Consider the following 15,320-nt stretch of genomic DNA (forward strand, 5'->3'; position numbering starts at 1 on the left):
AAAGCAATATAAGTTCAAACAAAAAATTACATATCTACATATATAATTATTGTTTGCACAAGAGAGGTGAAATAAATTACCGCTATTTGTTATTCAACTAGTTTAACAACGCAACAAGCAATAAGTGGAGGGTTTCACGAAATCAATTCAAGTCGAGAATTATAAAGCTTTTAATGTTTCTTGGTTTTTCGATATTTAGAGAGAAGATTTGTAAGACAAAATTGGCTGATCTAGAGTTTGAAAAGTCAGAAAAAGAAATTATAGGGGTTTAGACGTTAAGAGACAGAAACACAAATTATTTTTTGCCAAGGTCCTGACATTGGTCTATCTGTAGAAACTGTGAGCTTTTCACGCCTTCTAAGTTTGGAGACTGTGTTAGAGAACAAGTTCATCACTATTGAATGGACATCGGGAAAGTTCAGCGAAAGTTGTACTAAGTATAAAACCAGATATGTATTATAAAATTTAGGGTGACCCAGCAGTATACTATTATTTTGAAATTCCCGGCAAATAAGTTTTAATATTCCGGGTATTACAATTATATGAATCACCAACCGACTCTAACCTGAATATAGCGATACGTATATAACTGATGGTGAAAGATAAGTTTTGTATGAAGTTGTCTCTTATAATTTTTTCAAACACCGCGATATGATATGACTCAACATAGCATAAGTTTTATTAATTTAATGCTTATCTTAATTCTCTTCAAAATGAATATCGAATTTTAATAACCCCAAATATGTATATTTCAATAATTTGATTTTATACTCTTGAATTTTTTTTATTTTTGCCACAATTGGTTTTCTGGGACATCGAAAATATTCACAATATTCTGCAAATTAAACACGCATAAAAGTATACTTGTACATACATACTCGTATATATAAATTTTCCACTTTTTTGGCGTGTTTATGACTTTGAAGTACAGAAAAAAATTACTCATTAATTACAATATAATGATAATAATAATAACTTTAAAAAATGAAAATAAAATGCAAATATACAATTTTAAACCCATTTTTACGCTTCACCTACCATATCCAACAAATCAGCCGACAAAAGCGATGAGACCTGGTTGTGGGCTTTGTGTGTGGGAAAATTCATAGAACAGTGCAAAAATAAAGATCCACACACACACTATCAAATTACCTACTATTTATGAAAATTATAATATCAATATTTTAAAATACACACACGTGAACCTATTAAATGCAGCCTCGATAGGAGTACAGGCGTGGCGTGCAAGTTGAGGATGAAAAAATAGACACTAGATGAATAATGTTGTTGACTTGCATTATTTAATATTAATGACGAAATACGAAGCGTATTTTTTTTGAGTTTAAATTTTAATTTAAAATAAATTTATTTTGCTGCATTTTACTTCTCAATAATTTAAACTTAAAGATGGGGGTGTTAAACGATTGAGAGAAAAATAATTTATGGCTGAATGCTGTCGAAATGGACCTGTTTCTTCTAATTTTCTAATTTTCTAATTTTTTTATAACTCTGCCGTTATGAAACTATTTGTGAGATTAATTAAAAGTAGAAGACTGATCACCAAAATTGTAGGAAGAGCTAATATATGCCTGCTGCCTCACAATTTTTATCTGAAATTTCTGCAATTTTTCGAAGGGCATGTTCTAATTTCTTAATCAATCCATCCACATTTTTTAACTTCCCGCTAAGAAAATGGAAAATTTTCTAAAAATCGGGAAGATATTGGTTTCACCCCATTTTGCAAAAATCGAGTTCTCAACAGATCTCGACCTTCTGAGGGTCGAGGAAGCTTCCCCGAACATTTCTACGATGATGTCCGTATGTATGTGTGGATGTATGTGTGTGTGTTTGGATGTATGTGACCCTCTTATAACTATTAAACTGCTCAACCGATTTGAATAAACTAAACGGCATTCCAAAGGGTTTCATTGCACTTGAATGAAAGTTTGGACCCAATCGGACCAGTAGATTTCGAGAAATCTCAAAAATAAAAATTTTGAAAAATCGTTTTTTCCAAACGACTTGACCGATCGACACCAAAAACTAATCAGTTCTAAACCTTGAAGAAACACATCGTTTGCCGCAAACCGGGTCGAAATCGGTTGATTTACTTGCTAGATATCGAAAACGAAAAATTTCGAAGAGCTCAAAAGCAGTGAAAAAAGCGAAATTTGAACGTTAGCGTATGAAATTAGCGGGAAGTTGCAGGGATGGCCCTTGAGGCCAACCGTTTTCCACATTTTTTTATGAAATTCCCTGACTTTTTAAAGATTTTTACAAAAATAACACTTATTTCGCGACTAAAGATATTATATTTCTCTAATTTGTGATTTAACCCTTTTGGGTGTTACACATTTATTTTATCTACTGGACACTTTGACTCTCATTTAGATTTAGTACTTTGTAAAAATAAAATGCTTTTTTTATCCTTGGGTTACATAGACCCAACTGATCGGTATCAATTTATCGTATTTACATCTCGCCTGCAATTTACGAAGCATTTGAATACTATATTTCATATGAAAGTACTCTAAAAAAACCTCGTGGATAATGTTTGTCAGTTATGAACTCTACAAGTGGCAACATCTAAGTGAAAGCTGTTCTTTGTTAAGTTCAATCAATCAACTTCAGCCACAACTAAAAAAAATATTTAAACATCAGCTCCCTAAACCTTAAGTGATGTACTGTCACTATCATTAAAAAATCTGAGTCGAAGATCACTACAACTTTATATATATATTGTAAACCTTTACTTTTAGGATATTCCACACGTCTCTCAAATATATATATATCAATACAAATTTTTATTATCGCTTTCAAAATAGGCTCCTGTTGAGCCAATACAAGCATGACAACGATTTTATTTGTTGATTTTATTATATAAAAAATATACTGGTGTAAAATTAATATTGTGGGTGAAGAGACCATAATTTAAAAAATATTGTGATTTCAAGTCGATATGGTCACTTTTGCTAGTATTTTATTGCATAAGTATTTAATATATACAAATATAAGCACTATGTTTCGGTATTTATACCTACATACAATATATATAGACATCTGTATTTCCATAATTAGCAAAGGGTGAAACTACGAAGTTAAGTCCATTTCCTATTAGTACAAGCACTTTTTAATGACGTGATAGTGGCAGAGCTCTCATTGCTTATAGTTAAGGTATATATTATTTTACAAAACACACGAGTTTGTTCAAAACTATACAAAGTATATGTAATTATAGTTTTAATTACATATATTTGTTAATGTACTCTGTAGGAAAATATTAATCGTATTTTAAAGCTTTTTTTTTCTAATTTTGGAATGTTAACGGAGGTTCTGAAAAGTTCTTCATCATCTTAAAAAGCGAAAACCGAAATTGGTATGTACTTGACACGTTGGCTATGTAGAATATAAAAAAATATACACAATGCTACGTGTTATTCAATATATAACTTTCAAAAAATACAATGGGTAAGAACAAGTGATTCCAAAAATATTTATAATTATAATAGTCGTCTTCGATTTATCAAATCTTGTGGGGTGGCGAATAGAACAACAACTGCTAAAAACAGACATAGTTAAAAACGTTTAACTCCCTTCAAAAGGTATGCGAGAATATATAATGTATTCTGGTATAAAACACAACTGGACTACCTCTGTGTTGATCTAACATGTAAATGTTTAGGTAAGAAAGTAGAGCTAAAACATAGCAAGCCAGGTAGTGCCCTCTGAAAGGCAGAACAGTTTAGAATGGAAAACAGTTTTATGCAAAAAAATTTGAACCATTACAATTTCTGGTAGGGTATTTATAAGTAAATAACATGATGTAAGCAATATAGAAATAATGTGCATACAAAGGGCAAAGACGACAACAAAGCATATATGTACACACGTATGTAAATATGCTATATAGCGTTAGTAGTTTTTATATATATATGTACAGTAATGGTATATCTTTTATTTCAAAATGCAAAGAAAAGCCATAATAAGCCGCATTAAATACTCAGGACAGTAAGTACTAATGCTAGGTACATACACATGTTTGTATGTGTTATTTATAAGTAAAAATATATGTATATTAAATGCGCGCATTATTTGTCATTACTTAAGATAACACTACTTACAGATCAGTGTCGAATAAAATAGCATTACATTTTTCTAAATAAATGTAGTTAATGGTTGAAATTAAATAAGCATGAGCCGATTAGCCACCGCTTAAGGCCCGTTAAATTACTTATTATTACTTACGATCTTAATAGCCAACTTATTTAATGTACTGTACATATGTACAGTAGTTGACCAATAAATTCGAAAGATTCAGCAGCATTTACATTAAAATGCAAAGCTGATTTATTTTAGCAAAATAATGTTGTTAGCCGATAACAGATTTATTTCAAATTATACATGAAACTTACATACCAAAAATAAGTTTGCACAAAATAAGTTTGTACCACATTTTATACCAAAACTATTTAGACCAATTAATACCTGTATTTTACACCACAATTCCTTATGACAAAAATGATTTAAGAAAAAAATGTATTCCAATTTATGTCAATATTTTTTACCATATTTTTTATATCGAACTTTACTTAAGTATTTGAATTTAAAGTCCAAAATTCCGTTATGATAATATGGTAATCCACTGTAAAATTCTCATTTGTTCCAGATGTGCGTCTTCTTTATCTCTCAACGTGTCATATTTTTTTTTGAGTATACTCTTGATAATTCTGCTTTGTGGCACCAGAAACAAGTTTGCTTGCGCAAATGATGACGTCGACGAAAATGTGTAAAATTAGTCGTGTAAAACTACACATTTGCAACAATAGCAATAAGTGTACAAATAAAGGCATAATTGATGTTTATGAACAAATAAGCAACGTTTTAAGGTCAAAAATTACGTTCTAGCGCATTCGATCATTCTATAAAGTGTGCGAAAATATTCATAAACAAGAAGAAACGTTATTTTCGGTTGCACCGAAGTTACCATATAAAACCTTTCACAGGTGCATTTTATTATTGCATGTAGGGGTATAAAATAATCTTTATCTTAATTCTGACCGATCAGTTTATATGGCAGCTATATGAACCGATCTGTACAATTTCTTCGGAGATTGTAGCGATGCTTTAAATAATAATCTATCCCGTAATGATACCTTGTCAATTATAATAAAAAAGTATTCCATACGTCTTGAGTTCGATTAGTCAGTTTGTATAACAGAAGATATTGCAGATATCTGAACTGAACAATTTCATTGGAGATTGCAGTATTGTCTTAGGCAATAATCTATATCGTGAAGATATCTCGTCAAATAAAAAATTTTTTCATACAAGAACTTAATTTGAATCGTTCAACTTCTTGGTGAGAAAAGGGCGTGAAATGTGTTTCAGATCGATATCTCAAAAACTGAGGGACTAGATCGTGTATATACGGACAACTCAGATCTGATAATTTATATATATACTTTGTGTAATCTCCGACGATTCCTTTTCGGTGTTACAAACTGCATGGCAAACTTAATATACCCTGTTCAGGGGTATACTCTATAGAGTATATTTAGAACTCAGTCGAAATACGGAAAATGATAAGGAACAGTTAATGCAACCCTGTGAATGAATGGTTCACATTTAACCTTTTCTTCGCTTTGTTTTGACAGATAGGATCGATTTATGCTTTTGTATCACTTCGTGCACATTAAAGCGAAGCAAAGTGTTGGGCAACTCTCATCTTTTTATGCATTGACAAGCAGTAGTCGCCATTTTTATTAGACAGCAGAACGAAGAAAAACGTTCATTCTTATACATCCAATGTTTTCTTCGCTTCGTTGTTAAAGCATGAACTGTCAAACAAAGCGGGAAAAATTTCATATGACTTAGCTCTTAGAAATTTGACAGAGACTGCCGAGGGATAAGCGCCGGTTAAATAATTTTTAACTAAGCGTTCAAGTTTTTGCTTATGGTTATTACGCAAGCAACTTGTTCGGGCAAAATAGCAAACAATGTATTTTACATTGGTGAGTAACATTTATTGTAGCTATCCACGCACTACCTATATGAGGTATATTAAATTCTTAATCATAACTCTCTTAACGTTCCACTAGAGCCACTAGCATTAATTGAAATTCATTAAGAAATTTAGAAGCTTTTAATCAAATTTGCGGCCATCAAGGAAATAAAGTCTTTTCGAAATTCTACGCTTGATTATTATATATATTTTTTTGCTTTAATAATGACGATGCGATTTGCAGTTTTCAATTATGCAAGAATATGGGCACACGTATGGGTGCGTTCGGCCACCTAATTGTATGATAAATAAGCTGGGGTAAATATGTATCTATGATTATATATAAAAAGAACTTAAATCATTTTAAGTTAAGATTTACTCTGAACAAGTTATGTAAGATTAAAGTAGTTTTTATCTGAAGTAATACTTCGAATGCATTCGTTTACCAAATTCACAGTAAATGTAGTTAAAGGGTGTGTTCAGCTTTTTATTAAAAATCAAAAAATATACATTAATGTAAGTCAAATTATGCTATTTTTATTTTGTTGCCATATAGTGTATGCATTAATTCGTGCGGTTTTCTAAGAGAGGGCTCTACTAGTATTATATCGCGTCGTATTCATCTGTGGCTATATTCATTTCAAAGGTACTGCCATTTCGCGTCGTTTTCAGTAGATATAAATTGTTTGAGCGTGAACATCAATTTGTTTCATTCATTTGAAAATGTCGAAATTTGTACCAGATAAAGTGTTTTTGCGGGGAGTTCTTCTTCATTATTTTAACATGAAGAAAAGTGCTGCCGAAAGCCATCGTATTTTACTGGACGTTTATGGTGACCATGCTTTAGCCGAAAGCCGTTTAAAAGTGGCAATTTCGACTTAGACGACGGAGAACGACTCGGACAGCCAAACAAACTTCAAGACGAAGAATTGGAGATATTGCTCGACGCAGATGCATGCCAGACGCAAGAAGAACTTGCAAAAGTATTAGGAGTTGATCAAGCAACCGTTTCCAGATGATTAAAATCATTAGGATTCATCCAGAAGCTTGGAAATTGGGTGCCTTATGAATTAAAGCCAAGAGACGTCGAACGTCGATTCTGCATGTCGGAAATGTTGCTTCAACGCCACCAAAAGAAGTCGTTTTTGCATCGGATTGTCACTGGCGATGAAAAATGGATTCATTATGATAACACAAAGCGCAAGAAATCGTATGTGAAGCCCGGCCAACCATCAACATCCACGGCAAAGCCGAATATCCATGCTGCTAAGGTTATGCTATGTATTTGGTGGGACCACAAGGGTGTGCTCTATTATGAGGTATTGAAATCGGGTCAGACGATCAATGGGGACCTCTACCGAAAACAATTGATTCGTTTGAAAAAGGCCATCGCGGAAAAACGACCAGAATATGCAACCAGACACGAATCAATAATTTTTCATCATGACAACGCTCGGCCACATGTTGCAAGGCCAGTTAAAAACTATTTGGAAAACTGTGGGTGGGAAGTTCTACTTCACCCGCCTTATAGCCCAGACATAGCACCTTTCGATTACCACTTGTTCAGATCAATGCAGAATGCCCTCACCGGAGTGCGCTTCTCTTCAGAACAGGGTATCAGAAATTGGATTGATTCTTTCTTGACCTCCAAGCCGGAGAAGTTCTTTTGGGATGGGATCCACAAACTGCCAGAAAGATGGGAAAACATCATAGCTTCCGATGGGCAATACTTTGAACATTAAATGTATAACAATTTTTTCACAATAAAGTCTTAATTTTCGTAAAAAAAACCGCACGAATTAATGCATACACCTTTAATAAAATAATATTATATAATAATTAAGCTAGTATCTTAAAATTAACGTTTGAAGATATAGCTGTATTCTGACTACAGTATATATGTATGCACAGGGTATATGTTTGTACCTCAGGTATAGACCTCCTAATCATATTATTACTGTTATCACCGGAGAGGCTCTATGCAGCGCACCGTGCGATAGCTTATCACCGAAAAAAAAAAAATATAAATATATATTAAGTTTATGATACAAATGAAATATGAATAAAATTATTACTCTGATTAGTGGTGAACAATATTTGAATTCATTTCACGCACACACACATACACACAAAGGGGTAGAAAGATAGAGCAAAACGACTTTTAATAGCTTGATAGTCTGTATATGTATGATAGTTGTAACGAAAATGTCGTAATCATGAAAATAATTGGAGCGATGTTTAGTCATAACAAAAATAGTAATATTTTTACCTATGTATGTCGATTTACACATACACATACGCTCGAATTTATACACATATCACGATCTGACGCTTAGCTGCGTGCGACAATTGCTCCATTGGCAAGGTTAAAACTGCTGCTGACACATCATACGGTGAGTACAGCAACAAGTTCGTGTAAATTGTGTGTATGTTTATGCGCTTAAAAAATTAAATAAATATGTATTATATGTATATATAACATATAAGGAAATCTGGGTATATAATAAGTTTTTAAATATGTGTGTTAGCGGCAAATGATGTCAGCTTAATTCATTATTGTATTACAGCTTACAAACGTACAATTTATGTTATCACACTTATACATATGCACAAATTATTTTAAATTCCTACAAATAAACGAATTATAGGGCGTATCGAACACATATATTTCCTATATTAGTCGTGTCAACAAAAGGTGAGCACAATTTCATGCGTCAGCCATTACTGCTTGTGTACATTTTTTACTGTTTTATCAAAAAAATTCCGATTGTTTAAAGCGCCATAAATATTTTCATACTTTGAGTCATTTTCTATTATACTTCACATTTAATAATGTAGTTTACTTGAAATAAATATGATGATTTGAAGGTAAAAGAGTTCCTGTTTCAAGGCTATTTTAATAAAATTTGTTAAAGTATTTTCGAGTTTATTTAAATTTGTGGTTGAGAGTAATTTCATATTTGTTACTTTTCGCTTTTAAATGTCTTTCAACATTATTTCTAAATCATTAAATAGCTTATAATACCCAAAAAAAAAAAACCGAATAGAAAGGTCGACCATGCTGGAGTAGAAATAAAAAAAGTAACTTCGCAGAAATTTGTAGCTGGTTAATCTGGTTTAATATTTTCGTTTTTCACAATTCAAAATCAATTTTATTGAAAAGGGTACCGTTAGAGACACTAAATGAGAAAACGTTAAAGTTGCTGAGTAACTTTTATGGAGATATTCGTAATAAAGGATAACGAGCCTATTTGTCTTCTTGTGTCATATATACCATTAAAATTATTTTAGATCGCTAAAAATTCAACGCCAGTTAGTTGTCTTGAAGGTTTATAGAAGCTGGAAAACTATTTCGAGTAAATATCTGTATAGAGACATTTGGGCTCTGTGAGAAATTTGAAAAATTGCATGTATTCACCGGAAAGAGTATAGTCATAGTGTCTTATAAGCTTAAGTTATGATCTGTTGATTCTAAATTTATTTTAAAAAAATATTAGGGAATATATCAATATACAGTGCGTTCAAAAAGTGTTTCCTTTGCGAGATAAATTTGCAAAATATTGTTTTAATTTTTTTTTCAAATTAACACATGTTCAATTGTGATCATTGACGGATACAATTCGGTCAGTTTTTTTTCGATCCTCTTAATGTGTCAACTCGCGCCATGAAATGAGAAAAATGAGTGCTCAGTAAAAAATAATTTAAAGCAGCCTTTCTAAAGAAGCATCCTAAAGGTCCCAAATGGATTATTAAAAATCTGCAAAGTATTTAAATACGAGTTGTACATTTACTGGAAACGTAGATAACAAACCAGGAAAAGGGGGGAATAACGTGACGACTAGAAGTGAGGACAAACCTATTGTTTTCCTTTTTGAAAAGAAACTCAGTCTAAGAGAAGCTAAAAAAAATTTTGGTTTAAAAGGGATTAGATATATCCCTAAATACAATGCGGGGTTGACTTCAGAGGTCTGACTTCAAACGGAGTACTGCTGCTATATATGCGTTTGTTTGTTGTACGTATAATCAAACCCCTACTTTCAAAAACACACATTGAAAAAAAGTTGTATTGGGCCCAGCAAATCATTAACCGTGATTGGAGCAGTGTAATATATACATATGCGTCAACTCTTGCATTGTTCAACCCCTACGATACTTGTTTGGCTAAAAAAAAGACAAAGGAGGATATTGTTTATGGATTCTTCTCTACTCATGGATCTGGGGTTTTGAGATGCTTCACAGATAATTATACGAAACATTGTATCGGAAAATTTAGTTTCCAGTTAAACAAACGTCAGCCATAATAAAACAATGTATTTTCTATAATTAGAACCTTTTTTTGCCAATAAAAGCTTTGGAAAACGAAATTTTTATTTTTTGAAAGCACTGTATTTGCAAAATAAGGGAACTGGGATTATAGGGAATCGTATATATACTCGTATCTTAATTAAATTTTATATATATGTGTATCTTTTATACTATATATATGTGTATCATTATACACAGATCTTAGTTAATTTTTCGTAAATTTATTCGGCTAGTTGTTTTGGTAAATTGAGAGGAAGGATGCAATTTTTATGCCATACCTTTGCAGAAGTTTAAATAAACGATATAGATTTCCCATATATCAAACTGCTTCAGTTTTAGCATACATCATGAGTGCCTTACGCTTTAGGAGCAAAGGATTAATACTATTGTACTTTTAATTTGTATTGTAAATTATCTTATTGCAATGCGAGTTCCTTTGAATAATTCTACGAGATATACTGGTGCTTCCCAAGAAAGCGCTATGCCATTTGGGTTTTCTTCAATAAATGAATTTAACTCCAGGATTTCTGTGTTATTATATATTTTTCACTATCATCGAAGGGAGATGTTCAACATAAAATCAAAACCGAAAAACGTCTAGTGTCAAGATCCCCCATTATCTCAAAAGCAAGCTATTTGATATTTAACACTTGATATTCCCCTTATGCTCTGATTTCTAAATGATAATAAACAAAGCGGTCCAATTACAAATATTTTTTATTTGGATCTTGAAAATACATATTTTTACCCATACAGCTGAATGTAGATAGTAGTGCGAACATAGCACGAAAACAAATTTTTTTTTGAAAAGTGAATAGCATTGATATTAAACACTAGTTCTTTCTATATATAATATTATGTATTAAAATTTTTGCAAACACAGCTTTGCAAAAGTTGAATTTAGGTACAGTTTCTCTTTTCATCAATATTGAGACTGCTTTGAGTAATTGTTAAACCTTGAAACTTAAGAACATTGCAAGAAAATGCTTACTCCGGTTCCTTTTTTATTATATTGCATAATGTATATCGATTACCATATAACCAAGTAGAATATTACGGTAGAAGTACTATAACTAGTCGACTGTTGCTAGTTTCCGTGAAAGTCCTGGCATAGACCTTACCACTATTTTGCAGTAATTAAAAAATCTGAACAAGTTTACCTTTTTAGTGAGAAGAAAGTTTTAAAGTTGATTTGTCAATAAGAAGGGCTAAGTTCGGATGTAACCGAACATTTTATACTCTCGCAAAGTCAAATGGTATACTCGTTTGAGATTTCTTTGTGGATTGGCTGATATTTTCGGTAAAAGGTCAACTATGGGCACTGGGGTCCACATATGCAGTACCTAGGGGTTTGAACAGTTTTGGTTCGATTTAGACAATTTTTGGTCACAAGGTGGCATACTTTAAAAGTATTATTCACGCAAAGTTTTACCCCGATATAATCATTGTCGCTTGATTTGCATAGTGGAAAGTGAAAGAATCAGATGGAATTGAAAATGGTGTTATATGGAAAATAGGCGTCGTTGTGATTCGATTACGCCCATTTTCGCACCATAACATAGAAATATGAAAATAATGTTATGTACTGAATTTGGTTGAAAGCGGTTAAGCAGATCCCAAGATATGGATTTTCACCTAAAAGTGGGCGGTGCGACGTCCACTATCTAATTTTGAACACAGTTCCTATAAAGTCATCTTATACCATCCCAGAGATACAATTTAATGTCTCTGGCTTGTTTAGTGCTTGATTTATCGCGCTTTTAGTAGTTTTTAACAGTACCGTTATATGGGGAGTGGGCGGGGTTGTCACCCGATTTCACCCATTTTCACACCGTCGATAGAGGTACTAAAAACATTTGTTTCCAGTGAATTTTGTTATTATAGCTTCAGTGGTATAGGAGATATGCACATTAAACTTATTAGAGGGCGGGACCACGCCCACTTTTAATTAAAATTTTAAACTGCAGATGCCCCTCCTTAATGTGATCCTGTATACCAAATAAGAGTCTTGTATCTTGTTGTGGAGCTTAGTTATGGCAATTTATTTGTTTTTGAATAATGGCGTTTTGTGAGCGTGGCAGTGGTCTGATTATGCCCATCTGCAATACCAACCGTCTCACGGTACCAGGAAACATGTCTACCAAGTTTCATAAAGATATCTCAATTTTTACTCAAGTTAGAGCTTGCACGGACGGACAGACATTCACCCGGATTTCAACTCGTCTCTTCATCCTGATCATTTATATATACATAACCCTATATCTAACTCGATTAGTTTTAGGTGTTACAAACAACCGTTAGTTGAACAAAACTATTATACTCTGTAGCAACAAGTTGCGAGTGTATAAAAAGTTCTGGAGTACCGTAACTATCGGAGTTTTTCTGAGATTGTTGCTTACGTTTTCAAGTATACTGAGATCAGTGGTAATACGTAATAAAAAGTTGATATAGTAGACACATTAGACAAAATACTGACGAAAATTCACCAGTTGTCTTACACAATACGGGTGTTAATTAATTGATCCATTCATGTCGATATTTTATTCCAGTAGAATTTTGAATTAACTAAAAACAATTTTCCCCATGTCTGCCTAGACATTTTATAGCGCCGTAATAATTCAACAAAAGCCTGGGTCATTGTACTGCCGGCTTTCAAAATGAATAAGAACGGTCTCTAATTGGAGTTAATTGCCCAAACAACAACAAAAAATTACGAGTAAGGCGATTAAGGTAGCATTCATATTTATTTACGAGTTGAAAAATAAATCTGTGGAAATCTTAATAAAGTAGAGAGACAGGGAAAAACAGAACTTTCCAAATACACAGTAAAAGAAAAACACTTGTTGGTGTAACATGTAATGAGGAAAGCAGTGAGATGACGGCGAGTGACGTCCGCATGACCGGCGAGAATCACTTACGTGCCATTAGAAAGCAAGCAAAATGCATACACATCGACATACACACACACGCAAACGTATATCTGTGTACTCGGGCAGCTGTTTTCCACTAAAAATCGGTATCTTTTGCTGTTAGTCATTTGACGCGACCAAACGAAAGATAGTGCAAAGCAAAATTATGCGCTTAGCGATAACATACAAATGCACGATTTCACTCATTTTTACTCATATAATTTTTTCACCTCATGATTTTCACATGACAAACAAGGTGGATGGGTAATAATACAAAATAAGAGCGCTCTTTCATATAATTGAAAGAGTGTAGCAGCAGCGATGCCGGCTTTGTTGGCTTACAAATCTTCTTTTTTATTTCTTATTATTTTTCGCAACAACTATACTTTTATATTTGCTTCGGCTGCAGCTGCTTCTCGTAATTTTATAATAATTAATTTTTGAGGTTAGAAATGGCGCTTTCCATGTGTGCGGCAAACGGGTGGTCGACCTCGTGTGCACACAAAAACAGAGAAAAGTAAAAAACAAACAACAACGAAATATGAGCGAAAGCAATTCGAAAAAGAATTTCTCATTTTTTGTTATTGTTTATAAATAGTACTAGCATTAGAGAGTAAAAATAGTACAATATAAAGGGAAGTATAAAATAGAAGACATACGTCACTTATTGTGGTGAAATGACTTGCCAAGTATTTGCAAAGCCACGAATACAAAAACAAAAATATTTAAAAAAAAATTTATGAAATAGAAATGTTTGAAATTCTTTCGGATTCGATGGAGATTTTTAAGAAAGATTAGGAAGTATTAATAAATAAAAATAAGTAAATAAAGATTAAACATTTTTTGAAGATGGAAGTGGTGGTGGTTATTTTTTAAATATTTAAATATAAATTTTGAATTAACTTTTTTCGTATTCACTATGCTCTACTGGCATATGGTATATATTTATATATTTTTGTAACTATATGCTGTGTAAGTAATATGGTTCAAAGTATAAAAAGTACTAAGTTTTTTTAGCTGGCTTAGTAAAGTATAAGTATATTCAAACAAATATACAAAAAAGTAAATTTAAAAAAAAAATATTTTTTATGCATTCACAATAGTTTTCTGGCATATTATACAGTGCGAATATTTTTCAAAATTTTATTTTATTTTTCAAATATATGTACATATCTATAACGGTATATTATAGTTCACTATATTTAAAATAATAAATTTTTCGTTTAGGATGTGCATTCACAATTGCCTTAAGGCATACAAAACAAAGTAGTTTCGTTAGAAATGAATTTTTTTCACTGTATACCTGCTACAGACTGTTTTATATGATACTATATATAAGTACATAGTATACATATACTAAATATAAAAAAATCAGTTCGCGCCACGCACCTTTGAGCCAATTTGATTGCCGCATTGACCAGCTTGCAAGTGAACGATTTCCCTCATTTTGAATTGGTTGTGCTAAAGACACTATTTTCACCACAAAACAAAAACAAAAACACTGGCAAATTGAATGCAATTGATTTTTCCTAGTGGCTTTAGCTGTTGTTGTTTTTGTTGCACTACAACGCCTTTTTAACAGCCTGTTAAAAATTGTATATAGGTTCGCGTGTAAGTATGTCTAGTATGAGGGGGCACTCGCGTGTCACGCGTCCACTGTTCGTCGCAAAACACACGTACAAACGCACAAACAAATTGATAGCGCAAAAAGTATAAGCTAAAACAATTATTTTCTTTATTTTGCTTATATGCTTGTATGTATGTATGTATGTATGTGACCGCGTGTGAATATCACTGTGTAAAGCGTAGAACCGTACGACCGAGTATCTCGAAGATGCGACCAACTACTGAAACGAAATTCTCAATGAACAGGCATTGCACGGGGCGACTGGCTTGCTTTGGGCTTGACGGGCAACAGTGGCTAGTGCCGCCGCAGAGCGGAGAGCGTTTATTATATGAATAGTGTAGAATTGTATGTGCAAGTATGTGTGTATGTATGTTCGAGCATACGTGTATAGCGGACAAGTTGACAAGGTGAAGGCAAGAGGAGAATTGAAATTTCTGCGAGCGGTCTGGTGATCGGGTTAGTGTGCTACATTTAGCAC

General features: G+C 32.7%; 1 protein-coding gene across 2 annotated transcripts in view; it reads right to left on the minus strand.

Moving 5' to 3' along the window:
- Window positions 1–15,074, minus strand: part of betaTub97EF (beta-Tubulin at 97EF) — a 95,373-nt gene extending 80,299 nt beyond the window's left edge. Inside the window, exon 1 of one of the 2 annotated variants that reach the window (XM_036368738.2) lies at window positions 14,605–15,074. In XM_036368738.2, the coding sequence (XP_036224631.1) occupies window positions 14,605–14,661 (57 nt within the window). In that variant the 5' untranslated portion in view covers window positions 14,662–15,074. The remainder of the gene's footprint in view (window positions 1–14,604) is intronic. The other variant, XM_014234970.3, reaches the window with a different exon arrangement.
- Window positions 15,075–15,320: the final 246 nt, after the last annotated feature.

This window comes from Bactrocera oleae, chromosome 2 (assembly GCF_042242935.1).
Source record: "Bactrocera oleae isolate idBacOlea1 chromosome 2, idBacOlea1, whole genome shotgun sequence".
Classification (NCBI taxonomy): domain Eukaryota; kingdom Metazoa; phylum Arthropoda; class Insecta; order Diptera; family Tephritidae; genus Bactrocera; species Bactrocera oleae.